The 27,886-nt window shown below is 46.0% G+C and overlaps 1 protein-coding gene across 2 annotated transcripts in view; it reads left to right on the top strand.

Annotated features, from left to right (window-relative positions):
- Positions 1–4,007: 4,007 nt before the first annotated feature.
- Positions 4,008–27,886, top strand: part of LOC102568324 (netrin-4) — an 87,118-nt gene continuing 63,239 nt past the window's right edge. Inside the window, exons 1-2 of one of the 2 annotated variants that reach the window (XM_006273096.4) lie at positions 4,008–4,694; positions 14,622–15,163. In XM_006273096.4, the coding sequence (XP_006273158.1) occupies positions 4,637–4,694; positions 14,622–15,163 (600 nt within the window). In that variant the 5' untranslated portion in view covers positions 4,008–4,636. Of the gene's footprint in view, positions 4,704–14,621; positions 15,164–27,886 lie in introns of both variants that reach the window. The other variant, XM_006273095.4, reaches the window with a different exon arrangement.

The raw sequence follows: 27,886 nt of genomic DNA, 5'->3' as shown, positions 1-27,886 counted from the left end.
TCTCTGGATGCTTTTTCAGCTGCCTCTGGGCTGAAATATTGGGCTCAGACCTCCATTACTTTCACACCCCAACTTCCTATTACCTTCAGTGTCACCTGGGGCCCAAGACTTGTGTAGGAGTCTTGCATGAATAATGATTGCAAGCTCTGCCTTTTGCAGTTCCAGGAGGTAATACCTGAACACAGGAGCTCTCTCTTTAACATTCAGATAGGCACCATACCTCAATCCTAACCATCTTCCCTTTCCAACAGGAACTGTTGCCAAGGATAATGGTAAGAATAGCACCCCAAATACATGCTTGTTACTACATGTACTGGCATGCTATCTGATTTACACTGAGAGTATACCCGTTTGTTAAATACTGGCATCAGTTTGCTCTACTATGCAAGAGCAGGGGAAAAAAAAAGCCTCCACACATTAATGGCTTTAGTCCACTGTGATTAACAGCAACCAAAATGTCTTAGGTTCCTCCCATTCAGACAGTAGAAGCAAATAAATATGCTGACCTTGACATTCCACTTAGGTTGCAACATGAACTTTAATCTCAAGTTTGAGCCTCTGCGTAAATTATGTAGGAGTTTTTCAATCCTTGATAGATACATGGTGCCACAGTCAGGGTCCAGGGGATTTTCTCACTTGTTCTGAAAGAAACATAAGGCTGCTGAAGTCAATTGGGAGAAATCTGCATTTGGACTCTGTTACTGAGTCCATAATCTGAGGAGAGGGAGGATGTAACAGTAATGTGACATGGAAACTTCTCTATATCTAAATCCAATAAATTTACTTTTTTAGAAAGGCCTATGTGATGAAATAAGAGGGAAGTCTACTGGATTGTAAAGAAATGTAATGCAATTCTATAGAAATTACTTTAAACATTTATGGAATTTAAAAGAAACTAGCAACATAAACCCGCAAGGGCCTTCCCAGGGCATTTAGCCCAAGGATTCCAGAAGATCATCCGTTCCAATGCCCCTAGCACACCACAGACACAAAATGCCCTGTGAATATAAAATAAGAGAGAGAAAAATCTACAGTGTGCCACAGGTAAAGGACAGGGAGACCACGGCACTACCAATGGGGTACAAGGGCAGGGAATGTGTTAGATTAACATCAATTTAGGTTATAGGTTAGGTTAAGATAGGTCCAAGAAAGAGGCCCATACCCCATGCTACAGGCAAAAAAGAAACAAACCCCACAATTGCCAATCTGACCTTGCAGGAAATTTCTTTCCTCACCCCAAACCTGGCATCCCTTTCTCAAAGGTGCAGAGCTTCAGGACAGGAGTGTTACATAACCTCAGCTTGCACAGAAGACACAGAATTGGAGTTGAGGATGCCCCGAATCCCATAGGACTTGTACACTCTGCAGAGTTTGGCCCGAGGACAGTCTTTAACATGGCTTATAACAGCAGGACAGCAGCATGTTGCATAAGGATTATGCAATACTGGAATGGTTTTAAAATAAGCATGAAAAACAGAAACAAGACAACACTTTGTCTCCCTCTTCATCTACAAGTATTTATTAAGTTTTCTTTATTAGAAACAAGACAAGTGGCAGGTAAGGATCAGGAGAGGAAAATCCTCTGTACGCACACATACGTGGCATATACAATTTACTTCCTCCTGTCAGCTGTCTGGTGTGACCCATCTTGTTTTTCTGCTTTCGGCCCTAGTCTTGCAAATGCTGAAGCACAAGTGGCTTATGCCACGCTTCCATTCTCATTGAAGGGGCTTTAGTTTCACCTCCGTTTAAAATCAAGAATATCTCTGCAGACGCTGATCCAGCTGCACAGGTGTAAAGCTGAAGTAAGAGAGGTCAGAGCCAGGCCCATCGGGAGAGAAGGCTAGGCAAAAACAGTCATCCAAGAAGAGTCATTCATGCCTTGGTTTGTCCAATGAAGCCTTAAAGAGCAATGAGAGTCATAGTAAGACTTCCAGTTACCAACGCAGAGTCGCAGTGAGGTCAGCAGAGCCCTGTGCTACCAGGCACCTACTGCAGGAAGGGGCCTGGAGCTTATAGGCTCTTCGGGGTAAGGGCTGCCTCAGTTTGTGCCTGGTGCAAAGCAGAGTGGGCATGCTGCAACATCATCTTGTTGCAGACTCCTGGGAGCCCACAGGTCCCTTTGCAGCCTGAGTTGCCTCTACTCAGGAAAAGAAAGGGATCACCTGGCTGGGCTCCCAAGCTGGCTGCACTTTGATTTTAAAGCCCCTTTTAAACCAAACTTTCCAGCTGCAGAAAGAGATGCATGCTGGTGGCAGAACACTTTAACCTCTCAGGATACTATGTCCTGGGATGGTGGCTTTATTGGACAGCAAGCTTTTCAAAATGGATCTGAATAGGAGAAATTGCAGAACAAGAAATTGCCGACAGACTGGTTGTGTTAAGCATGGTTTATACAGGGACCAGGGATTCATAACACATTACTTGTGTTTCTAGGGGGTTACCCCTTGTTTGCTTGCCTCTCCCAGCACTGCCCCCTTTCCCCTCCTATCTCTCTCTCCCCCATTCCTTGTCTTTTGTATTCAAATGCCCACCTCCTTCTTGCACTCAGCTTTCTGCCCCTCCTTTCACAGCATCTGATGAAGCAAGCTCCAACTCAGGAAAGTTTGTGCCATCTCCTTGATCTTCAAGGCAAGTCTCTTTTCACCAGAAAGCTGGAGGTGTCTTATTCTAAACACATGGGGCATTTGCCATGGGGAACACTTCCTGGAGTTATTAATGTAATACATGACAGCCAGGGCCATGGCAAGGAAATTTGGCACCTGGGGCAAAGCCCCCAGTGGCAGCTCACCCTCGCCCTGTGCACAGATCTGGGGGGCGCACGTCCCCCCATGCTTGCCTGGGAGTGCACACAGTGCTGCGAGCCACCTTCCTCCCATCCCTGCGCCGCCTCCAACAAGTCACTCATGGCTCCATCCTGTGCCCTTCCCTGGCTGGGCAGCACCTGTTGGCACCCCTTCGCTTTGGCACCCGGGGCAGTCTCCCTGCTCACCCCCCACCCCACCCTACCCCACCCCCCTCCTATGGCACTGGCGATGGCTTTCTGAATCACAGAGGGTCAGCATCATTTGTTCTTGTCAGAGGCCTACGCACGTGTGATTCACAGGAAGAGAAGGGCAAATTCCCTGAGTAAGAGGAGGAAGAACGTGCCAGTTCATATATTCTCTCCTCTGATTCTAAGCAACACCGTTAGGCATATTTCTCCCCTGAGTGGATCGATACAGCCTCTCACAACTTAACTGGAACCTGTGAACACCTTTAGTATGCAAACCACTTTTGAATATACGCAATGAATGCACGTTTTCTATTTTCACAGCCTAAAACATAGGGAATCTCCATCCTTGGAGGTTTTTAAGAGCCAGACAAAGCCTTGGATGGGATGACCTCACTGGAGCAGGCCCTGCTTTGAACAAGGGGGGGTGGACTAGATGCGAGGTCCCTTCCAGCCCTAATTTTCTCCGGTTAGTCTAGAAGGTGCAAATCTGCCCTGCCCTCTGCTGCAAAGCCTCCCAGCCGGCAGGTCCGAGCCGTGCCCTGCCGGCGGCAGGCGCCGTTTCCCCGCGGGCCGACAGAGGGCGCTGCAGACAACCTGCTCCGGGCGGCGGCGCCGGGCATTTAACTTAAAGGGCCAGGACTGCAATTGCGCAGCCTGCCCCAGCCCGGCCGGCAGCCCCCTGGCTCCAGGGGCAGAGAGGGGAGCGCCTGGCGAGCCCCACGTGCCTCTGCAGCCCCGAGCCCAGCTGCCAGGGGTGCAAACTACCCCCCACTTTAAAAAAAATAAAGGGCAGGGGAATGATCACATGTCATAATCTGGGCAGCCAGACTGGAGGGAGCGAGCACAGGGGATGTGCCAGCCGCTGGCAGGGCGGGGGGAGTAGGACACCCCAGCAGCTGCAGAGCCCCCAGCCCTGGCAGGGAAGGAGGGCGCTGCCCCCCCCCTTGCACTGCGGGCAGGAGGGGGGGCCCTCCAGGCTCCCCCCAATCCCACCCCACGCCCCAAGCCCCTCCCTGGTCCCGGCGCTTCGTGCCCAGGACGCAGCGAGTGGCTCCGCTGCACCCGGTGCGCTGAGCCGGGCGAGGACCCCCGGGCCGGCCAGCGCGGAGTGGAGCAGGAGCCTGCGGGGCTGGGCTGTGCGGGGTGGGTCCCTGATCCGCCCCCACTAGCAGCAGACAGAGGGAGAGGGGGGAAGACCTGGGGAAGGGGGGAGATAAGGGCAAGGGGGGAACAAGCCCCCCCTCCCCGAACAAAGTGCAAGGGAAAGTTTCTTTTTAAAACAAGAGCATCCAGCCCCAGCACGGGGCAGAGAGGAGAAGCTGGGCCAGAGATGTGAGCTTCACCTCCTAAAGGGGGAAACGCCACTTACTTCCCGGGAAGCGATGGGCGAGTGACTCCCACCCTGGAGCCAGCAGAGACCAGGAAAGGGGTCTGGATTTTTTTTTTTTTTTTAAACAAAAGCAAGCAGCCAAAAAGCCTCCCCAACCTGATCAGAAGCATGAGGCACCAGCCGCTGCTCTTGCCCTAAGAAGAAGGTGAGAAAGAAGGCAAGAAACAGCAGCTATGCAGGCATCGGACCTGTAGATGCATGATATTCTCCTTGCACCTTGAGGACAGGGGTGATTTGTTTGCCTGACAGCCATGCAGTATAAAGGCATCACGCTGATCGTCTTCTTGGAGTATATCGTTGCTGGCCAAGGTGAGGCAGGTAAGTCAAAATCAATCAATCAATCAATCAATATTGTCAGGCATCAGACAGCTAAACCTGACTCCTAAAACAGAGCAAGGGGAGGGAGGGTGGAAACCAGGTATTTGAAAGTCTCTTGCCTGCTTTCTTTTCTTTCTGTATTTTAGACTGTACAGTCAGAAGTCTATGAGCTATATGAGATGCATATGTAGTCTTCCCACAATACAGAACTCTATAGACCACACACCTCCCCTGTGAAATAAAACAGTCTAGCAGGTTATGCTGTTAAAAGGAAACAGCATCCTGTCAGTGTGCATTAATATAAAGGAAGAAGGACTGGCTGGTGGGAGGGCAAGAACTGAGATATTTAGAGAGTTTGTTTTACTGGACAAGACTTTCTTTCTAGATAGGATAAGATTCAGAAGCCAGATTCCTGGGATAGCATTGCTGAAAATAATTGGCTCATCCTGGGTTGGGATTTATTTTTCTTCATTAAAATGCAGGAACTTTCTGTCTCAGCTAGATTATCTATCCTACTGTATAAAGAGAGTGTATTTATTCCACTTCCTAACTATCTTAATGGTCAGGATTTGGTGGGCAAGGCTAAATGAAAATTATTCATCTTAGAGGATCAATAAGATGGGAAGTAGAGCATAGAAATTGGTTCCTTGTAATGAATATTAGACTAAGCTGCAATGGTATTTATATTGAATTCTAAAAAGCACCTTTATTATGACAAAGGTTGGCTCCCCTTCAGCGGTGGAAGTGGGGCAGTGGAGGAACAGCTACTCCTGCCATGGCTTAAAACATATTTTAAGGTCAGAAAGGGAAAAGAAGAAGAGGCTCAACTCTGAGGAACTTTAGTGATTGGGTCAGAAAAAAAATGAAGACAGCATCAATAAACCAGGACTAGGTTACCAATAGGCTGATTCATGTGCTGTTTCTTATCAGAGTATAGGCTTGTGATCTCTTCCTTTAGATGGGAGGTTTAAATTTCACCTGCATGTGCAGAGTATTAGGATAACTTTCTCCTTACAGTGACTTGCAGGATACTCAAGTTTTCTGCCACTGCACAATCTCTATTAAACACAGCAAAGTAGCTTCAGCTCAGGTTATTCCTTGGCTAGAATTGATTTTGGAGCATAATTAGGCATTCAACATAGCTTCAGATATATTTTTCTTAAGTAAAAAGAACTGAAATCAGAGTAAACAGAAAGCTATCCCCCAGTGGTTTATCCTGAATCAAAGAAAAATCACGGCATTATTGGGGAAAGTTATAAGGAGGGGCACTGTACTTCGCTTGCCTGAAGTCATTTATCCCAAGCGTTAGCTGGTTTCCCTGATTGAGACTATCTTGTAGGATGGGACCCATGTGGTTGATGTACAGTGCAGAAAATATACGGAGGTCTCACCAGTCATGTTCTTGATCCCAACTAGGAAAAATGTGATGCATCAAAAATGGAATTTAAGTGTGTGTTGTATACAATTTGCATGGTCAGGGTGTAACCACATGGAGATGCAGCTTGTAGCACTCTACTCAAAAATTCTGAAATTGTTTGCTTTTTCATGTATTGACTTATACACACTCAGAGTCAGGGTATGAGACATAACAATTAAAGACCATCACAAGGATGGTGCATCCCCTGAAAGTTAAGCCTGATCAAGCTAAGTAGCTGCTAAATTTTAAATAATTTCCCTGCTTTTATTCAAGTAATAAAATACTGACCCATTAACCCACAAGAGCTGCATCCTCCTTTTTGATTTGTTTTCTTTTTAAGTGTTCTCTAATTTCAAATATCAAAATAAGTTCAATTACAGTCTGAGTCCATAGTGACCAGAACATGATACCAACTGTTTGATGGCTACTGGATGGCCTCTGTAAAATGAGTTGCCAGGTTCAGTCTTCTTCAGAGAGGGCAGGTGCTAATGTCAGAGGATTTTTATATCTAACTTGGCCCATGCAATGAACTCCCTCTTGTCCCTAGAGCTGGTCTCTCCTGGTCTCTCTCATAGGGCATTGATGAGGCATGGTGGATGCATGAGATGTATCTGCTGGTGCCATGCCTGATCTGTGGCAAAAGCAATGCAGTCTCCAGGACTGTCAAGCCTGACTCCCTAGGCCATTACAAATAATATAAAGAATAACAGTAAAATAAAATAAAATAAAGCCAGGACGATGAATGGCAGGTGTCAGGTTGCTCTTGTGAAGCTCATGTTATCCAGCACTGTTGTCAGCTCACACTCGGGGCCTTATTCTCTTTGCACATCAGCACTGGAAACTGCAGTAGACTTACAGGGCTGAGAGCAGCTGGTGCTTTAATGTCAGCTTTCTGCCCTGTCTCCCTCCAGAGGGCATGGTTCTGCCTGGCTGTGCCTCTTAATGGCAGATCTCCAAAAGGGGGCGTGGTTTTGCCAAAAATAGCCATTTCTAACTCCAAACTTAAAATCAGTTGTGAATTCTTTTTTCAAAAAACCATCAGAACCTGATATTGCGTAATTCTCTGCCAGACCTTCACTGGGCAGTGCCCAGAACTATAGATTTTTCTATGTTCTGTCTTTGACATTGGACACAACTGGCCTGAATTATTAGAGGGTGCCCAGCTTCTATGGGATCCAGTACCTCTGAAAATCAGGCCACAGGTGTGTGAACAAAGTGTGACTACAGAAGAGATGCAGACAGATGGAATGCAATTAGCCAAGTTGGCATATAGCCAGGACACTGAGCCTGATTGATTCTCATGTAAAGCATCATGTGATTTTAAAAAGAAATTTTTTTTTGCCTGGGTTAGTGCACCTCTGATCTGAGGTGGAGTGGGATTGCCTAGAGGAGTCTGAAACAGTTTTTGGTTTCCACAGTTCATTCGATTTCAGCCTTTCTGATCAAAGAGACCAAAAGGAGGAACTATTAGTACCAGCTATAGAAGGGCTTTTGTGATGTGGGTGTGAAGGCACTGGCAAATGGACCAAGACTTGCCAAACTCACTTCATGTTGGCCAGTGACCACTTGAAAAATGCTATAACATTTTGACTACTAGTAATGTGAAAGAGTAAGAGGCTGTGTATGTCATGAATATACCTACCCTTGAGCCCAGTACCATACCAGGACTCCTGGTGGCCCTGGGCAAACTTTTAGTTTAGGCCCTCCCTTTGCCAGAGATAATGACAATAATAATTGAACAATAGAAAAAACATTAACATTTTGGGCCCCCTTTCTGTCCAGGCCCCAGACAGCCACCCAGTTCACCCATGCCTATGTCCAGGTCTGCCTGAGCCCTCTACCTCCTGACCACAGTCATCGTTAAAACATGCACATTTAACATTTTTCAGTAAACAGATAAAACAAGTGAAATACTCCCACACCTATACACACTCCATGGACATCGAGTGGGACAGGCTTATTATAAACCCAGCTGAAATGAAACACTACCATGGCGGTGAGGGGTCAAGACAACCCAAAAGCTTTTCAGGTGTCCAAAATATGGATCAGATCTTTGTGTCTTGAACCCATCGCTTGCAGTGAAAGACTTTGAAGCTTGTGCATCCAGAACAAGCGAAGGGCCTGGTCCAAATCTCATTACACTCAATGGGACTGTCTTTCTGTTGGCTGCACTGGGCTTTTAGATCAGGCCCCAGATGAACATCCCACTGCCATTCCTTCTGCTTCCACCTCTAATGAGGGTGATAAATGGGCCTTTTAATATTTAATAAGGCTTTGGATAACATTTGTCAGGCCTTGGCGTGTAATGAGGATCTGAAATTAGCCATCACTTGTCTGAACGGTTGTCCAGTGCAACCTTTCAGTCTCGTGACCCATCTCAAATTGAATGGGTCTCTAATCGACAGACAAGCCTGTCGTTGGCCAGCCGTGCACTGCGAAACTGCTGCCTCACCACACAGCTCCGAGGGGGCCCTAAATAAATAAATAAGTGGCTTCTTGGGCCGAGCCATCCATCATCGAGCCAAAGTTAATCAGCCTCAAGAACGTGCAGCCCCCTGTGCACCATTCCGATTGTTTAGCCCTTGATGAATTATTCAGCGAGCCCCTCCTGGCGTTCAGGGATAGTCACTGGCTGCCTGGCTGGTGTTTTCTTTCCTCAGCGGTGCCCTGCCGCTCCCATTCCACGTTGTGCGTTGTAGCCAAGAGATGGATCAGCTGCGTTATCTGGAGGCTGAGCCATCTTCTCCCGATTGATTTCTTTAAAGGCAAAGCTCTTAATCAACTGCAGATTCCCCCCTCCTTCCCTCAGTCACCCCACAGCTAATTTGCACATTGTTCTTCTCCCCTTTTCCTAATGACACAGCAGTTCAGACAGGAACTCTTTATTGATGTTGCTGCATTAGCAGGCTAGGCAGATAAACCTTCTTGTCAGGGCTGATCCTAAGGGCAACTGTGTCCTTCCTTGCTTAACATGTTCCATTAAATGCAGCTAGAAAATTCGATGAAAGACTGATTGCCCCTCCTTGGGGACCGAAAGGAACAGCTGTTTCCTTTAAAGTATGTTGCTTATCTTAATTTTCTCTCTTACTTGTCTTGAGCGGCTTCTTCCCTGCCATTTTCTATGCTTACATTTTCCATCTCATCCTTTTCTTAGGTACCAGTTGACTTGGCTCTGTTCCTTCAGTTCTTTCCTTCTATGTGATTTCTTTCCACGATGTTCCACCAGCAATGATATGTGCACAGCTTTATAACTGGACCTTCCTCTAGTCAGATGCTTCACCCTATGCTTCAGTGGTATTTTCAACTTAATGCTTGATTCTGCTCAGTGCTAAGAAACAGTCCCAAATCAACCTTCCAAGTGCCTAAATAGGAGTTAGGGTTAAGTTGCAAAGTGTGATCTAAATCCATGCTATTCAGTGGGCACATCTATGTGAGACATTTATTGCAGACTAAACTAATGACCTCCACAGTAAATGGCTTGCATCTATGTGTGTGCTCTTATAAAGCTGGAGTAAACTAATTAATTCTGCAGCAGGGTAATACTTGTAAATACAAATACTATCCCGTTGCAGATTGCTTACTCTGTAGCAGCACATGTGGAGGTGCTGATACGGCTGGCTGGGGCATGAGAGCACATCAGTGTGAGGGTTGCCTGCCAGCTAGCCCCACACTGGAGCACCCTTGTGCCCCAGCCAGCCCCTCCGCAGTATGCTGAGCCGGGTTGGAACAGCCTGGGAATGGCAGGCTGATCCCTGCCAGCCAGGGCTATTCTGACCTGGCTCAATGTGCTACAGTCCTGGGTACATGTGTACACTTGGAGCAATAAACTGTGGCACAATAAGCACTGGAGTTTATTGCATCACCTTAACAAACACATGTAGATGCACCCAGTGGCTGCAGAACTACTTAGGTGCCTCCATTTTGGCTTGTAAAACTCCCAAGGTACCTAGACTTGTGCTTATTCTGCATTTTTGGAGTGGCCCAGAACAGCCACCTACACGCCTAACTCTTACCTTGCAGTCCAATTTGCTGGTGGGAGGTGCCTGAACTGTGCTGAAGTCCTTGATTCCTTATGTCAGGTCAGAGCATGCTTAGCAACTGCGTGATGCTAAGAGCAGGCATGCTGCTCAATGCAAACACAGCTGCTGGAGGAGGGGTTCACATCTTGTTAAACAGCAAGAGCACTGACCCAGAAAGTCAGAGACCTTGGTTCTAGGCCCTGACAGGATTCAAACCATCAGCACCCTTTCCCCAAGAGAATGTGCCTCAACACCAGGCTATGGGCTAGCTTGGATAGAGTCCCCCTACTTTCCCAGTGGCAGCACTTCATCAGGTAGCCAGGAGTGCAATAGTCACGGGGCCAGAAGGAGACTAAGCAAGAGGGTGTGTGATTCTGTAGCCCATTAGTTATAGCACGGGGAAGTGGGTAGGGATTATTTCCATGTTGTTTTTTTAGCTGATGACTGTAAAATGCTCAGGCAGTCCAAGAAGCCAGGAAGAGGCAGTGTGGCTCTGTGGCCCAGTGAGGAGGTTATTCCCGGGGGAGCCCTAAGTTGTGTCTCGGACTGTTTCTACATTATCCTGAGACCAGGAAAATGTGAATTTAAATCCTTCATGATAAGATGGGCCTGGCACCTTCTGGGCAAATGTTCTTGCCACTGGGCTAATAGGCTAAGAGACCCATGCCTAAGCCATTCAAGGTCAGACTCAAAGCTAGGACTGGACAAAGATCTACACAACTTTCCGTAGCCACAGCAGCCTATCAGCAGTAACCAAGAAGTAACCAGCAAGGCATGGGACAGAATCCCTCCTTCTGTCATGGTCAGAAATGACCATGCTAGCTGCAATTAGGGACTAGCAGGCAGGGTGAGAGCCCCTGTGCTGCGTGAAGGCGGTGCAGACAGATCTGACCACTGAGTTAAGGGCTAGCGGCCTAACCATGACATCTTCTAGCTGATGGCAGGATGCAACCAGATTACCCTTCCAGCCAAGGGCAAGCAGCAATTCAGGGGCTAGCAATACAATCATAGTTCTCTACCCAATTTGGAACAAGGTGCAGATACAACAAGGTGCAGAGCCTCAGGAAGTCACCAGTTACGTGGACAATCTCCCAATGATATGCCATAGCCAGCCGAGACAGCAGTTCTTCAAATGTGTTCCATGCTGCAGCCTTATTAGCCTCGAGTTCTGATCATTAGGACATTTGCTGCTGGTTATGTAAGTAAGGTAATGACTATTAATCAAAATGCAGATTAGGTTCAATCACATGCATCAAACCACCCATGGGCACTATACGCAGCACAGACTGTGGATTGGCTGGAACAGGCGCTATGTGTGACATGTCCTGGACCAACTGGGGCAGGGAAGGGGATGCTGTGCCACCCATAATGTGGATCCTGGGGTGATTGCTATATAGTCTGTCCTGGGCCCCACATGGGGCTGGTGATCCAGTGTGCACTGCATGGGTCAACTCAGACCCAGCAGCACCACCAGGGGTTGGGTGACAGGACTCCATGGGGTGCACCTGGCCCATGGGCCATATATTTGACACCCCTGCTTTAAGCAATTCTTGATTTTGAATTGGCAATGAAAAAATGCTAATTTTCTTTACTTTGCAATATTGCACTCTGTCAGGAAGTCCATCAATACTAATTCTAACTTCATTTTAGTTAGAGGATTGGCTTGGTTCAGCAATAATCAGAGATCCTACCTTTCACCTCATCCTTCATGAGCCTGTCAGAAAAGAGGTCTGAGCTGGTTACAGGGCCCGTATTAAGCCATACACATGACTCTGACAATAGAGGTCACTTTGTTCCTCAGGACAAACAGTGAACATACACCTTGAAATGGCTTCAAAGGCAGACAAGTTTGATGGATTTTGAAGAATCAAGATATTAGGAAAACTCTTGAGGAAAAGACCTGACTTTTGGACTCTGAGGCATTACAGGCATCAGTGGGCCTGGCATGTAGCTTCCTCTGTGGTACTAATAGGATATAATTTCATGCTGTTCGGAGCAGGCTATGGAGCTGGGCTGACATCTTTTAAGGTGCCCTTGGGTTAGTTTAGTGCAGATGAAATCTGTCAGGCAGGAGCTCAGCTCTCTGACACCTACATCAGAGTGTGATGCTGCACAGATGCGAGGCAAAATGTGGGACGAAGATGCACAGGGCCAGAACATGCGAGCCCCTTGCTCAGCCAGGCCAAGATGGAAGGCTGCAGAAGAATCCTCCCACAAAGCAGTCTAAGAAGAAGTGAGGGATCTTCTTCCTCACCCTGCAAGGGTATGATAGAGCATAGGCCCCACACCTTCTCTGCCCACTGGGGTTGAGACACCGAATAGGAAGGTTGCACATGTACATGGAGGAGATCCAGACAGGTTGTGCCAGCCCATGGGCTTGAGATGACCTGTCCAGGACACCTCCCAAAATATCCTAAGCACCCCTGCTCAGGGTTTCAGCTATGAAGTCACCATCTATCTCAAATGCAGGGCAGAAGAGAAAGAGGAGCAAAGCTACACAAGCCAAGTTCATTTCTGTCACTGTAAATACTGGTCCAATTTTTTAATGTCTTGGTGCAGTGTTTATGCTTCTGTTCATTTTACAAGGCCACATCATGAAGTCTTTTTTCATGTCTCCTTTGGCTTCAAAGAAAGCTTTGCCTGAAGAAAAACTGAAGAAAAAAAGACTTCGGATTTGGTCCATGATTTGCTAAGTTTTGAATGAATAGTAAGCCGCTGGACAGCTCCCAGACTCAGAATTGATGGTCCTATCAAGTGTTCCTGGAAGGGTCATTTCCTGTAGGATTTGTATGGGATCCTAGGATTTCACTTGCAACACTGTGGATTAAATCAGGGACTTTCTAAGGTCAAACTTTAGCACCTTCAAGACTGTTAAGAAATGACAGCCATGTTATATATCATTAGAAAAGTGATTGTCCTCAGTTTGTTAATAAGGTCTTGAGGCTGACCTTTTACTCTGTCACAAGGCACAAATGATTTCAAAACAAATGCACACCTCAGGATTTTTAGGGCCCCCTAAATGTTTTTATCTTGTAAGGTGACACACAAGAAGAACTTGACAATTTTAAAAAAATATGAGTGGTTGCTAACTTAGCTGCCTTGAAGTTGCCTTTTGACTTTTTCTTTAAGTGCTTAAACAATAGACCTGTTGAGTATCCACAGTTCCAGCTCATCTTAATCAGAGTGGTATGTGCTCAACACATTTGGAAATCAGGCCAACGACATGACACCCAAATATGAACGCAAGTGCCTGGCACTGAGATGTGAACATACTGATCTTAATTTTGGGGGCAGAAACTGTCTTTTTTAAAATGTTTCTGTAGCACTTGTGACAATGGGCTCAAATGTGAGTGGAGTTTCTAACTACTGCAGTGCAACTGCATACTGTAAATGTAGCTGTCCTTAGATGTGGAGATTCACTAGAGTATAATAAAAGCAAGAAAGCACAAGGTTTTCTATGGTTAAACACATATAAATGCACATGTAGAGGGCCTCTAAATACATAAAGGATGGTTGTACATAGGACAGTGATAGACTTTCTCTGTGGTGGCAGGGCACACGACAAAAAGTAACAGTCTACAATTACAACAAGGGAAATTTAGGTTGGCTATTAGGAAGAACGTTCTGAATCTGAGGGTGGCTAAGCACTGGAATAGAGTATCTAGAGAGACAGTGGAATGTCCATCCCTTGATGTTTGTAAGAGCAGATTAGACCGCTGATTCTCAACCAGAGTAATGTGGCACCCTGGGGTGCCTTGAGATCCTTTCAAGGGTGCCATGGGTTGCTATTCAATGTTAGCACTGTTAGGTGTGCAAATATGGTTTACAAAATAAATCCAGAGAATTCAAATAGGAATCCACAGTGCTAAAAACATTCTGACCTTTTGTGGTCTTTCAGAGTTCTTTGCAACAGAAAAATTGCTCTATTATTTTTCTGTAGTCAAAAAAAAAGAGTGAAAACGAAGAGGTGGAATTTTCCAAGGAGTGCCTTGAGTCTGTTGAAGAGAGCCTCAGCTCTTTCAAGGGGTACTTCAAGTTTAAAAAGGTTGAGAACCATTGAGTTAGACAGATACTTGAATAAGACTATTTAGTCCGGGATGATCCTGCCAGGGACTGGATGACCTGCAAGCAGAGCTGCGCTTCTAAAAAATACCAGGGCTATACCCATGATTGGAGGCACATTTTCAAAAGATACCAGCTCCCAACAGTTACTTAAAATAAGGGCCAAATTCACTGAGAAATTCCCAGTGGGACACTGAACTCAAATTCTTAAGAAGGTTTATTACCCCACCAGCAGAACTTGTTTGACAATATGCATGTAACCTTTGGGGGCTGAGAATACTAAAAGTTGCTAACAGGCATGAGCAGGTAGCTGTCTCCATCATGGTGTAGGCTATGAGAAGTTTATCTTGCCTTCCCTATCTTTCATGTTGAGAATGGTCTGAGAAATCCTTGGTTCTGTTTCCCTTGCCCGTATTTCAGATCCAGTGAAGCTCCGATCCTTCCGCTGCGATGGCCATGCCTGCAATCCTCCTGTGGGGAATCTAGCAACAGGCAGGACTCCAGTCACTCTTACCACGTGTGGGCAGAACAGCACCGAACTTTACTGCTTCTACCCAGACCAGAACCTCCTCCATCAGGCTTCCCAAGGCTGCGGGCAGCCGAGATGCACAAAGTGCAATGCCAATCAGCCCGACAATTCCCACCTTCCTGCTGATATGACAGACGATTTCTTTCTGAACCCTGTCTCCTGGTGGCAGTCTGCACAAGGAGTTCACCGGGAGGAAATTAGGCTGGACTTCGAAACGGAGGTCTACCTGACCCACGTCATAGTAGTGTTCAAGTCGCCTCGCCCAGGTGCAATGGTGCTGGAAAGGTCCCAGGACTACGGTCAGACTTGGAGGCCCTATAAATATTTTTCGGTCAACTGTACAGCCACTTTTGGGCTCCAAGATGACATCATTGAGGAGGGCTCGATGTGCACTTCCAGGTATTCAGATGCAGTCCCTTGCACCAGAGGTGAGGTAAGTGGTAACAGGTTTGGACAGTTTAAAAGTTACTTAAAACTAGGAACTAAGAGTTCAGACACATAAAGAAATAATAAATAAACATGACAGGAAAATGGTGTTGTATTTAAGTCAAATGTTCTTGAGCACGTTCTGTATAGCTACTCCTTTTGTACCTGTCAAAATGGTATGTAGGCATGTCTAGGCATTTTCTAGCACCTTCTGATCCAGTATCTTGAAATACATTCCACAGTCCAGCAAGCTGCACTTCTCTGTAAGTCTTGCTATGACCATTTTGCAGCTGGAGAAACTGAGGTACAGAAACATGAGGCGGTTTTCTTGTAGTCACACAAGAAGATTTTGATGGAGTTAGGAACAAAATCCAGGTTTCCTGATCATAGGCTTCTGCCTTAACCACAAAACCATACTTCCTTCCCCAGTATAAAAACCTCTGCCTCTGTAGCATATTGGGTTGTGCTTACATTTTTATTTAACCTTGGGGAATATCATTAAGAACATGTGTTGCTGATGAAATAAATCTGGGACGTGGATGGCAGAAAATCAAAAAAATAAAACATTCACTCCATACAAGCCTCTGCAGTTATAAATGTCGAAACAATTCTGTCAATTTGTACAGAAAATAAATGTATTAGTATACAGTTAAGTGATTTATAGTATGACACTACATGCTAGAAAGTAATATAATTAATAATGATATGCTTATAGATCAGACCTTTGAGTAAACCAAGTCGTTTTATACAATGATAAACAACCTAAACACATCCACTGTCTCTCACCACTGAAGTACGGCCATCTCTGGGATGCAGAGTTGCAGCAGACAGCAATGCCATACAGCAGCTTAGCAGAGAACAGTAACGATACTTTTCTGCAGCACTCTTAATCTCAAAGGAGCCTGGCATTCTGGACAGATGGACAGAGACCACTTAATATTTCAGTGACATGTAGTTATGGATGGGGTGCAAACACATGAACACTTTTGGACCAGCAATTCACAACACGGCTGATTTTTGTTCCAGTGAACTATAGGGAAGCAGCAGGTAGTTACCTAAAAAGTGAACTTAGAGCAGAATGCTTGAGCTAACACTATGGAGTCTTACTGGATCGGAAACTCTGTTTTACATCTTATTCCAAAAATGCCACCTTCATCAATTGGCAAGGTATCTTCTGGGGCACAGATGCTATATTGATTCAGAAGGGAGCACATCGCCTACAGCATCCCCAGTGCCACCTCCTGCTACATCCTCTGCTTTTGGTCACCTCCCAATTCATCCAACTGCTGAAGCTGACTAAGTTTATCGGGGCTGGACGAGCTCATAGTGCAAGGTGGTAACCTTTCAGAAATGATCAAACTCCTTTCCCACTAAAATGCTAATTATTGCTAGGATGATTAAGATGCTAGTACTACCTGTCGAGCTGACCCACACAGTTAACTAGTATTGAAGGATTTGTAGGATCAGGATGTTTTTACTAGGAAGGGAAATCAATGATGTCACGCTTTTCCTCAGTGCAGTCTAGTTCATTTACAGAGCAAGTACAATTCCTACTTCCATGAACATAGGCAGGTGATCCCAGGACTAAGCCTAAGGTTATGCAAACAGACTGCTTGAAGAGGCTTCAGAAGGCAGGACCATGGCACAGCTTGTTCTGGGAATCTGTGAGCTTAGCTGGGAAAAGCTGAGGGTGGGAGAATAGCAACAGCAACAAGTCAGTCGTAGAGCAGTAGGGCTGGAAGGGACCTCCAGAGATCTAGTCCAACCCCCTGCCTGAGGCAGGATCAGCCCTCTCCACCCATCCCATACACACCATAATCTAAACTCTCCATAAGATTGCTCTCAACCCGGACACAACACAGACCTAATTTATTACAGGTAAAACAGGGGAACCAGGGCAGCCAATGTCCTACTTCTATGAAACGTTGTCAGTATATGTTCAAGAGGACTCAGGTAGAGGGCCATACTCCCTGCTACAGAGGAAGACAAACCCCCCACAGTCAGTGTTTCCTCTAAGCTGTATGGTGTGTGCGGCTGTGCAGGCATGCCTGGCAGCATGGCATGAGCATGCCTGCACGGACACACATGACACACAGCTTAGAGGGAACGCTGCCCACCATCCATACCAATCTGACCGTGGGGTAAAATTCCTTCCTGACCCCAAATATGGTGATGGGTCTGACCCTGAGCAGAGGGGCAAGACCCTCTAGCCAGGAACCTCTGGTTTTGGTCCCAGCAGGAGCATTGGCACACCCCAGTCAAAGTCCCCAGCTTGGCTGTAGCTAGGACCTAATGCCTCTGGGGAGGCTTAACAACATCCTGACATATATAGCAGAAAAGGTGGGGAAGGGGCAACCAGCAAAGCCCAGAAGCATGAGAAATACCTATGATAGCACATAGGCATAGATACGCCTAGATCATCCCTGACCAGTGGTTGTCCAACTTCTTCCCAATTTCTTCTTGAACACCTCCAGTGATGGAGAGTCTACAACTTCCCTAGGTGAATCTCACTGCCCCATTATTCTAACAGTGAACACGTTTTTTCCAGATACCCAATCTAAAATTATTTTGCTACAACTTCCGGCCAGTGATCTATGTCCTCTTCTCTGCTTCAAGAGAACAAGTGCTTTCCCTCTTCTTTATGACAGCCCTTCAAGTATTGGAAGACTGCTATCATGTCCCCTCTTAAGCACCTTTTCTGCAAGCTGAACATGCCTAGTTCCTTTAGCCTCTTCTCATACGGCTTGCTTTACAAGTGCTTTATCATCTTTGTTGCCTGCCTCTGGACCTTTGCTAGCTTCTCCACATCTTTTTTTAAATGTGGAGCCCAGAACTGCACACAGTGCTCCAGATGAGGTCTAACCTCTCATAGATGAGGTCTAACCTCTCAGTGCTCTCTGAGTATAGAGGAACTATCATCTCCTGTGTCTGCACCTAACACTTCTGTTGATGCATCCAGAAACTGCATTTGCCTTTTCAGCAGCTGCATCACACAGCAGACTCATTCTGAGTCTGTGATCTCCCAAGTCCTCTTCCATAGTGCTGCTATCCAGCCAGGTGTCCCTCATTTTATATTTATGTTTTTAATTATTCCTCCCGAGGTGTAGCTCTTTATATATGTCTGCATTTAACTTCATCCTGTTAGCTCTATTTCAACCTTCCAATCTGTCACTCTTTCTGAATTGTGCTAACATCCTCCAAAATGTTTGCAATTATTCCCAGTTTTGTGTCATCTGCAAACTTGCTCAAGAAGCTTTCTATGCCAGCATCCAAACCATTAATAAATATGTTGAACAGTACCAGGCCCAGGACAGACACCTACAGTAGGACTGTGCGAAACGGCACCATTTAATTTTGACTTGAGTTTCAAGGGTTCCACGGAACAGCGTTTCATTTCAGATTTCATTTTGATTTGAAACAGCTGCTCCGTTTTGCTTTGTCGAAACAGCAAGGCTGTTCTGATGCTGTTTCAATATTTTGCCCATTAGCTATAATGGGGAAACTCGAAACAGCCTCTCTCATCTGGCAGGCAGACTGGGGCCGCGGACCCCAATCTGCGTGCCACATGAGGGAGAGAAGGTAGTGCTGCCGCCTGGGACTGGGGAAGGGAACTGAGCCTGATTGCTCATTTCCCCTCCCCAGCGCTAGATTGGGCCGTGTTATGATTGGGTTGGGGATGGGACTCCACTCAAAGCCTCCTGCCATTCTGACATGGACCCATTAATAATTAATCTTGGCTTGCAGATATTGAGCCAGTTATCTATCCACTTTGTAGTAGTTTTATTCAGCTCACATTTTTCCAATTTGTTTATGAAACAATCACACGGGACCTTATCAAAAGCCTTGCAGAAATCCAGATACACTTTATCTACAACTATCCCTTCATTTTCCTGTCAAAGAAGGAGATAAAGTTTGTTTGATATTATTTGTTTGTCACAAATCCATGCTGGCTGCTTGCAATCAGCCTTTCTTTCTTCAGATGCTTGCAAATGGCCTTCTTTAGGGTATGTTCCAGTAACTTTCTAGGTATTGAGGTGACAATAACTGGTCTATAGTTCCCTGGGTCCTCCTTCTTGCCTTTTTTAATGAGGGGTGCTACATTGGCACTTTTCCAGTCATCTGGTACCTGGCCTGTCTCCCACAACTTCATGAAGGTCATTGCCAAGGGCTCTGAGACCTCCTCTGCCAGTTCCTTCAGGACCCTGGGATGCAGCTCATCCAGCCCTGCTGACTTGAATTCTTCCGACCTAACAAAAGCTCTCTGACCGTCTCTTTCGTTATCTCCCCCTGCAGCTTGCCCCCTTCCTTATCCAGATAATCCTTATTAAATGTCTGGCTGCAACTTAATTTTTTTGTGAAGACTGAGGCAAAGTAGCTGTTGAATTAGCTCCTCCACCTTCTTTGCATCTTCAGTTAGGAGTTGCCCCCAGCTTGTTAATAGAGGGCCCACAGCTTCCTTGATCCTTCTTTTTGGGCTGACATACTTATACAACCTCATCTTATTGTCCTTAACCTTCTTTGCCAGATGCAGCTCACTCTTTATCTTTGCCTTCCTGATTTTGTCCCTGCAGGTCAGAGACGACCCAAGCAGGGCGCGGGGCCTCAGGCAGATCAGCCAGTGTGGGGCCCTGCCCCTGGATGCAAGGAAGCCAGTGGTGGATTTGGTGGGGATGGGGGGAAAGGGGGTGCTGCTGAGCAGCTGGACATGAAGCCAGCAGCAGCACAGATTCGCCGTGGCTGTTCTGCCTGGGTCCGCGGGAGCCCCCAAAGCATGGGGCCCAGGGCGGTGGCCCCAATTCGGCCCTCACCCTAGGGATGGCCCTGCTGCAGGTTCTTGCTACTTCCTGGCATGCTTTCTTGGTGACCTACCCATTCTTCTATTGCCTGTATGCTTTTCTTGTGTATTTGAGGCATTTTAGAAGCTCCTTGTGCAGCCGCATTCATCTCTTGCCATTCTTCTTGTGCTTCCATCATGTCAGGACAGTTTCTTCCTGGGCTTAGAAGCTCCCAGCCCTCCTGGTGCCTTTATCCTTCAATCTATCCTCCCAAGACACTATGCCTATTAGATCCTTGAATTGGATGAAACCCAGCTTTTTAAAATCTAGCATCCTAATTTTGCTGGCCTCATGCTTCCCCTGCCTCAGGATCTGGCATTCTATCATATCATGATCACTCCCACCCAAATTACCCATCACTTTCATATCCTCCACTAGTTTTTCCCTGTTGGTCAGGATAATAACCAAGATAAATGATCCCCTAGTTGTATCCTCCACTTTCTAGGGGAGAAAGTTGTCCTCCACACAAGTAAGGAACTGGCCTGACATCTTATGTTTGGCTGCATGGTTCTTCCAGCAGATGTCTAGAAAACTGAAGACTCCCACCAATACCACCCCATAGGCCTTGGATAGATTTGTTACCTGCCTGGAGAGTGCTTCATCCCCCTCCCCTTCCTGATGTGATGGCCTATAATAAATCCCCACCATTATATTGGCACTACATTTCTCACTTTTCATCTTCTCCCAAATGCATTCTGCTTTGCCATCTTCTTCCTCATGAACCAAGGAACAAGTATATGTGCTTCTGACATACAAGCCAACACCACCACCTTTTCTCCCAATCCTGGTCTATCTGAAACAGAGCGTAGCCCTGTTCCTTCCTGTTGACGTTCCAGTCATAAGAGCTGTCCCACCAGGTCTTGGTGATGCCAATCAGATTGTAATTCTTTTCACAGGCTGCAACTTCCAGCTCATCTTGTTTATTCCTCATACTTCTTGCATTTGTGTCATGCATTGTATGTAGTTTGCATTTTGACCTTCTCGCTTCCTTTTTGTGCCACTTGTTGCAGTCCTGTAGCTCTGTGGCCCTTTCCCCAAGTTGAATTGCTTCTTTGAGTCCTTTCCCCTCTGGACTGTGTGCTCTGTTGCTGAACAGTTTTGATCACCCTCCCTTGTGGCACCTAGTTCAAAGCCCTCCTTACTAGGCTGGCTGGACAATGCCCAAAGATGCTCTTTCTGTTCTTATCAGATGGATCCCAGCTCTTGGTAGCAGTCTTCCTCTCAAGAACATCTGTCCATTGTCAAAGAAGCGGAAGCCTTTATGTCAGTACCACTGCCTCAGACATGCATTCACTTCTAGGATATGAGGGTCTCTGTCTGGACCTTTGCCTTCCATAGGAAGAATCGATGAGAACACCACTTGTGCTCCAAGGTCCTTAATCCTCCTGCCAAGACTCTCATAGTCACCTCTGATCTGCTCAGTGTCATTCCTGGCCATACCATTGGTGGACAAGCAGGAAGGAGTATAGTGGTCCAAGGATGAATGAGCTTTGGTAGACTCTCTGTGACATCCTGAACTCAAGCTCCAGGCAGGCAGCACAGCTCCCAGGCCCCCAAATCTGGATGACAGATTGGTGCCTCTGTCTCCCACAGAACAGAGTCACCAACCACCATCACTCTTCTCTTCCTTCTTGGTGCAGTGGTCCTGGAGCCCCTGTCCCTGAGGCCTTGCACTTCCTGCTCTCTAAGCTGCTGCCCGCTCTGCCTCATGCCTGCAGCTGTCCTCTCCACTGCCTCGTTCTCAGCAGTTCCACGGCAGAGTGCTTGAAAGCAGTTGCTGACTTCAGTTGGCTCCTCTTCAATCCTGGGGGCCCTCCTTCTCCGAGTAGTCACATGCTGCCACTTCTCCTCATTGCCCTTTGGTCCCTCTAGCACCAGCCTCTCTTAACTCTTGTCCAGGTAATCTTCCTGGTCCTGGATGCAATGCAACATGGAGACCCATGCTTCCAATCTCCAAGGCAGATGCCAGCTTACACTTGGTCCAGGCGGAGTGCTTCTGCCCCTCCGGGAGGAACATAATCATGGCACATCCCATGCAGGTCATAACAGCTGACCCAGACTCCATTTGTGCTGCCTTTGGTGCCTGGAGAATACCTATGCTACAAATGGGGAGAGGGTAGAGGGAAAAGATATACCACAAGAACCTGCATGGCAAGCACCTGCACCAGGGCCCTTGTCCACACACATGAACCTGGCTTCCTCCTGGGTGAACTCCCTAAGCCAGCTCCCTCTCTGTTTGCTGCTCCCATGATTCACTAGGAGCTGTCTTTTTTTATAAGGCTGCCTAACCTAGCTGCACCCCTCAATTACCTAAACCAGCCCCAGCCAGAGCAAGCCCTGTTACCCAGTCACTCCAGAAGGGGAAAGGAAAAAAAAAGAGAGAGAAGGAGAGAGACAGTAGGGGTGCACCGAAAAAGATTTTCTTGGCAGATACTGATAGCCAATTATTAACCAGCCATATCAGCCAATACCAATCTGACAGCTGATATTTAGTAATAAAGCTCATCGAATGAGCTTTAGTTCAAGTGCTCCCACCGCCATACAGGAGACATGATGGCACTTTAATTAGAGCAGCTTTTGGAGCCACTCCCGAATCACATGTAAAAGTGTCCCATGCCTGTTGCAGCCCCTGCCCTTCAACGACAGCCTGAGGGCAGCCGCCTGAGCCTGAGACTGCCAAGGCTGGGGGGGGTCTCTGAGCACGTTAATTAGAGCGACTCCCGGAACCGCTCTAATCAAAGCTCTGCCCCCTCCACTCCCAGAGGCTTCCTTCCCACCTCCTGGGACCCTGCTGCACGCAGCAGGAGGGAACGGTTGTCTCAGCCCCTGCCAGGCTCTGCCCCCAGCCACAGACCATGCAGGGTCCCCCTGGGGTGTGTGATTGTTGTGTTGGTTTTTTTTCTTCTCCCTTTCTTCCCTGGGGAAACCCCCCAAATACACAGACCAGGCACTAAGCAAATGCTGTAACACCAAGCAGCCACCCCAAGTCCCTAGTACAGAAAAAAGCCTCTTCAAGGCAGTCTCATACCTGAGCTGCTTATCCCAGAGCCACTGCTCTCTGCTTCCTGCTCAGCTTACTTTTTTAAATCAAAGTAGGATCAGAAAGAGCCATTTGCATCCACAGCAATGCGTTCACTTCACATGACATACTGCTGTGTAGAGCCCCTCTCATCTTCAGAGGACCTTTCTCTGCAACACAAGCATCACATTTCCTGCACCAGTTTTCTGCCTCCCACCTACGTTCTACCCACCAGCAATTCTCTCGCAGCATGGCTAAGGTTTTGTGAGCCAAGTGTCCAGTACTTTTAAAATCATGACAACCTCAGAACTTCCTTTTCCAGTGTATCCAGTAAAACCAGCCAATCCCCACAGGTGTTGCTGACTATTTTTTTCACCATCACTTCTACAAAATGTCATCCTTATATTCCAAACTGTATCCAGAGAGCTTTTAAAGTTGTATGTGATCACTACACTTGAAGGTGGCTGTGTTTGCCAAATGATTTTCCAATTCTGATATCAAGTTCCTCTCTTCTGGAAGCTTTTTAGCTGCTCCGGTGGCTATTCCTGCAACCCTGCATTAGCTTTTCAAATGGATGAACTGGAACATTTGCAATGATACAGACTATGAGAAGAGAGAAGACATCTATCTTTTCCTTCGTGCAGTCATTCTCTTGAGCAACCAATTCTTTGCTCTGCTGCTTAGGGCAGTGTTTGCAATTAATGTCCTAACAAAGCCAACTGGACAAGGTATCAGTATTACCACATTGTGTGGCTGGGGAATCATAGCACTTTGTTTTTGCCAATGACTTGGCAAGCTGTTCCTCCTGAATCTAAAGAACTATTGCAGGGATATCCAGGCCCCATGTTCACACACATAGATGATGGTGAAAGTGTCGTTTAGATTTAATCATTGCTAGAACCACTTGTCAGGAGCTGCAAAAAAATCTGTCTGGAGAATTCAGACTTCTGATGTAATAAGCCACCTTCGTCTCAAGTCCTTTGGATTCTTGTGTCAGTGTCTCAAATTCTGTTCATTAACATCCGTGTCCAATCAGAAAGGGACTTTTAAATATGAGTAGATCAAGATAGGAGCTGTCACAAGAGCCTTTTTCAACTCTGAAAATGCTAAATCACATTCAGCTGATCACTGGAATGTTTTTCTTTTCTCACCCAACCTATGCGAGCAGTTTGCAATGTGACAAGCACACAAATAAATCTTCTCCAGTATGAGTGGAGTTTTACAATACTCTGCATATCCATGAGCCTCTGAGGATTTGGCCTATTCTGTACAGCCTTCGTTTCTTTTTTCTCAGTCAAAATCCTCCCTTCACCGATTGCCTGCCCGAGATAATTTATCTCTTTTCGGAACAGCTCACATTTCATTTGGGTTTGGCTTCAGACTGGCAGCCATGGGCGTATCACAGAACATTTCTAAATGCATCAGTTCTGAGCATGCATGAGGGTATCCCCTAAGTGCAACTGAGAAGCTGATAGTGGCATCCCATGCAATACCATGTCCTTTAGCCTCTCAAATATGATTGGTGGGCTACAGGAGCCAAGAGCCATTTCTTTAAATTGCCACAGCCCTCATTCTGCTCTGAAAGCATCTTTTCCCGTTGCCTTTTGAATTGTGCCTACAACCACTTTTAGGATCTAGGATGGAAAACTAGATTCAACTTATTACAGCATCCAGGTAATTGTCTCTTCACTGTAATAAATTAACTTATTTTAAAGGATTTTTATTTAAGTTTTCTGTAGTCCACAAATACTCTTGTGCTGCATGTTTTTTTGTTCACCATGAGGGATGAGGCCCAAGGACCAACTGAAGGCTCCATGATACCTTCCTGATGGATTTTCTCAACAGCCTATAAACAGCACTCCTGTCTTTGCTACTGGTGAGGCAGCAGTGTAATGGGCTGATGTTCTCCCCATCTCAATTTTGTGGTGGACCACAGCAGCTCAATATGCATCATTGTTAGTCTGGGAAAACATCTTGTGGTTTCTAACCAAAGTCTTTTATGGTGCGTTTACACTAGAGAAGCAGCATGTTCCTGCAAGGATACCCTTGAACACACCCCACCTATCCACTCTTGCTTGCACCTGTCAATCCCAGAAATATGCTGGTGAGGCCACTGTGGGTTCTTCAGCATGTTGGAGACTGAGGTCTCCAAACCAGTGGATTACCTCTTTAGATTCTTGCTGCATCTCATCTCTGTTAGTGGGTTCCAAGTTGAGCAGAGCACTTCTTAGCTTTCTTAGTTTGTGGAAAACCTTCTGGTGTATGGCAGTTGAGTGGTCAGTGGTCACTCCCTTGATTTGTCTTGCCATTCCAGATGGGGGGTGTTGTCACTGGGCTTCCCAATCTGCTTGGCCACATTCTAGATGCTGCCTCAACGACTCCGTCCTTCCTGCACATCATTCCTCAGCCTTTCCTGGGAAACCTCTAGAGGTGGCTTTACTTCCTTTAATATAGTCTCCAATTCTTGTTCTAGTTTAATTCGATTGGGACATTCTTGATTTCGATCTTTGTTCCATTGTGGTACAGCACTAGTGTCAACTCATGGTGACTTTCCTTGGTGACTGTGATCCCACTGCTAGGATCTGTATCATCCTTTTAGACCCAACTGTTTAGCTAATATTGAGTCATTTCTATTAGGAGAGGAAACTGATGAAGGAAACAGATTTTTCTTTGATGCAACCCTATTTATTTACAAGAAACATCCTACTTCCCCTGAAAACAATAGGAATCAAACAACAAGAAACATTTTTTTCTTGATCAATAAACCAAGTTTCTTTTTCCAGCCAGCACTCTACTCAAAAGGCACTCTCTTTTCTAAGCTTTCTCAAGGTCATACTACAAGTGTTTCTGTGGGCCTTGGCTTTCTTGCTACAGTGCCTGCCACTTAATAGAATGACACTGGGCAGAGCACTTTTGATTCTAGTAAGTGGTGGCAAACACATGTTTAGTTGACACTGCGTGTGTCTACATGAGATGCTTAATGTGCATTGGATTAATTCTACTGCACATCAGCATGGATGGCAAAAACCATACTAATACGCTAATGCAAAGTAGATTAGTTCAGTGGGCATTAAGCATCACACAAAAAGCATTCATCCATGCTAATAAGCAGTAGGTTTACTCCAATGGGCATTAAGCGTCACTTATAAAGCATTCATCTGTACTAATGCACAGTAGCGCCAATTGCAGAACATTAAGTTAGTACCTGTTACTATAGGTATTAACTTAATGTGCTGTAATTACAATGCATTAATGAATGTGTAGATGCACCCGCCAGCTGCTACATAGAACCTAAGTGTGCATCAAATGCAGGCACAAGATCTGATTCTAATAGCCAAAAGCTTGTATGCATACGGTGCAGTTTCAGCTTCTCATGCTAGTGAGTGGCTATTTCAATTAAATGAAAATCTAATAATAAGGATAAAAGGCCTATAGTGTAATGATTTTAGCATTTGGTTTCTGGGTTTTGATGCTAATATGTGGCTAGTTCTATTATGTGAAATTCTAATAACCAGTGGACACCCTACCCTATCTGGCCACTTCTGTGGTGTTTCTCTCTGTCGCACATCTGTAACTCTACCATAATAGTATCCAGCCCCATGTGTTTGTATTCAGCCCTAAACAAAATCTCTCAACCCACGTAGCTCAGCTCCCTGCAAGTCTTGCATGGGCTTTATATATGTCACGTTTATATACGTGTGCTCCGGAGGTGAAGGGGGCGGTGCTTTAATTAGAGTGGCTCCAAGAGCCTGTCTAATTAAAGTGCCACCGTGTCTTGTATATCAGTGTCCCCATGCTTAAAAATGGCTGCGGGGGCGCTCGAACTAAAGCTTGTTCAGTGAGCTTTAGATAAAGTGCCCCCTCTGCCATTTTTAAGAGTGGGGAGGTTGATACACAAGATGCAGGAGGCTGCCAGAGCACAGCAATTGCCATGCTCCAGCAGACTCGATTAATTGAGTCTGCTCTGACACGCTGGAATTCCAGCACGTTGGAGCAGCTTCCATGCTCGTGTATAGGCACCCATATGTTTTGGGTGCTACTTCCTGTTGCCACAGCTCATTGTACTCAAAAGGAGTCTGCCCACTCCTTACATGTATCCTAAACGAAGGGCAGTTAGTATGTTCACTAGCTTTTAAAAGAAGTTCCAGTCAGTCACTATCATAACTCCATGGAATATTTTTTTTTATAAAGGTCTATTCAAAAATATTATTCTATAATAAATGCTTCTCTCCAGCATTAGGCATTAGTCCTCATCTACCTGTCTACAGGTCCGCATTTCAAATGGGCCAGTCACTATTGTATGTGGTCTTGAGGGTCAGCATTAACTTTAGGCCCAGACAGATTCAACTGATGATAATGCCAAACCTTAAAGCTAAATTACTGCAACATTGACTTAAGTTTGCCCAGAACTTGGGGCGCAAATCCTGTGTGATGCAGATAAAGGTGGCAGTGTGAACACTTGCCTCTGGGCAGTGTGCATTTTTTAGAGCATTTTCTTTGAGGTGAAGAATACCCTTTTAACAAATTAGAGTATCTGGAAATAAAAATGAATGTTGTTTGTCGAATAATCCATTTGCATAAAAGCAAGGCATTGACATGCAGAATCTCTATCACAGCGTCCCATGTATTGCCCCAGGGGCTAATGACCAGAAATAGGACCCTTCCAGTAATGGATCTGAATAGTGGAAGTGAGCTTTAAATCAAAGGCCTGTTCATTTATGCAAGTGCCTGTGTGACAGATGACACCAGTGAAGTGTGATATAATAAGTCCATTACTGGAATTCACTGGGGGAGAGGAATTGTGTATGCCTGAATAAGGTAACTGGTTCCTATGGCAACATGCTAAATGTGTCTTGCTCAGAAGACCTGTTCCCTC

Source organism: Alligator mississippiensis, chromosome 12 (assembly GCF_030867095.1).
Source record: "Alligator mississippiensis isolate rAllMis1 chromosome 12, rAllMis1, whole genome shotgun sequence".
Classification (NCBI taxonomy): Eukaryota; Metazoa; Chordata; order Crocodylia; family Alligatoridae; genus Alligator; species Alligator mississippiensis.
The sequence above is the reverse complement of the archived record's forward strand: the minus strand, read 5'-3'. Positions and strand labels throughout refer to the sequence as shown.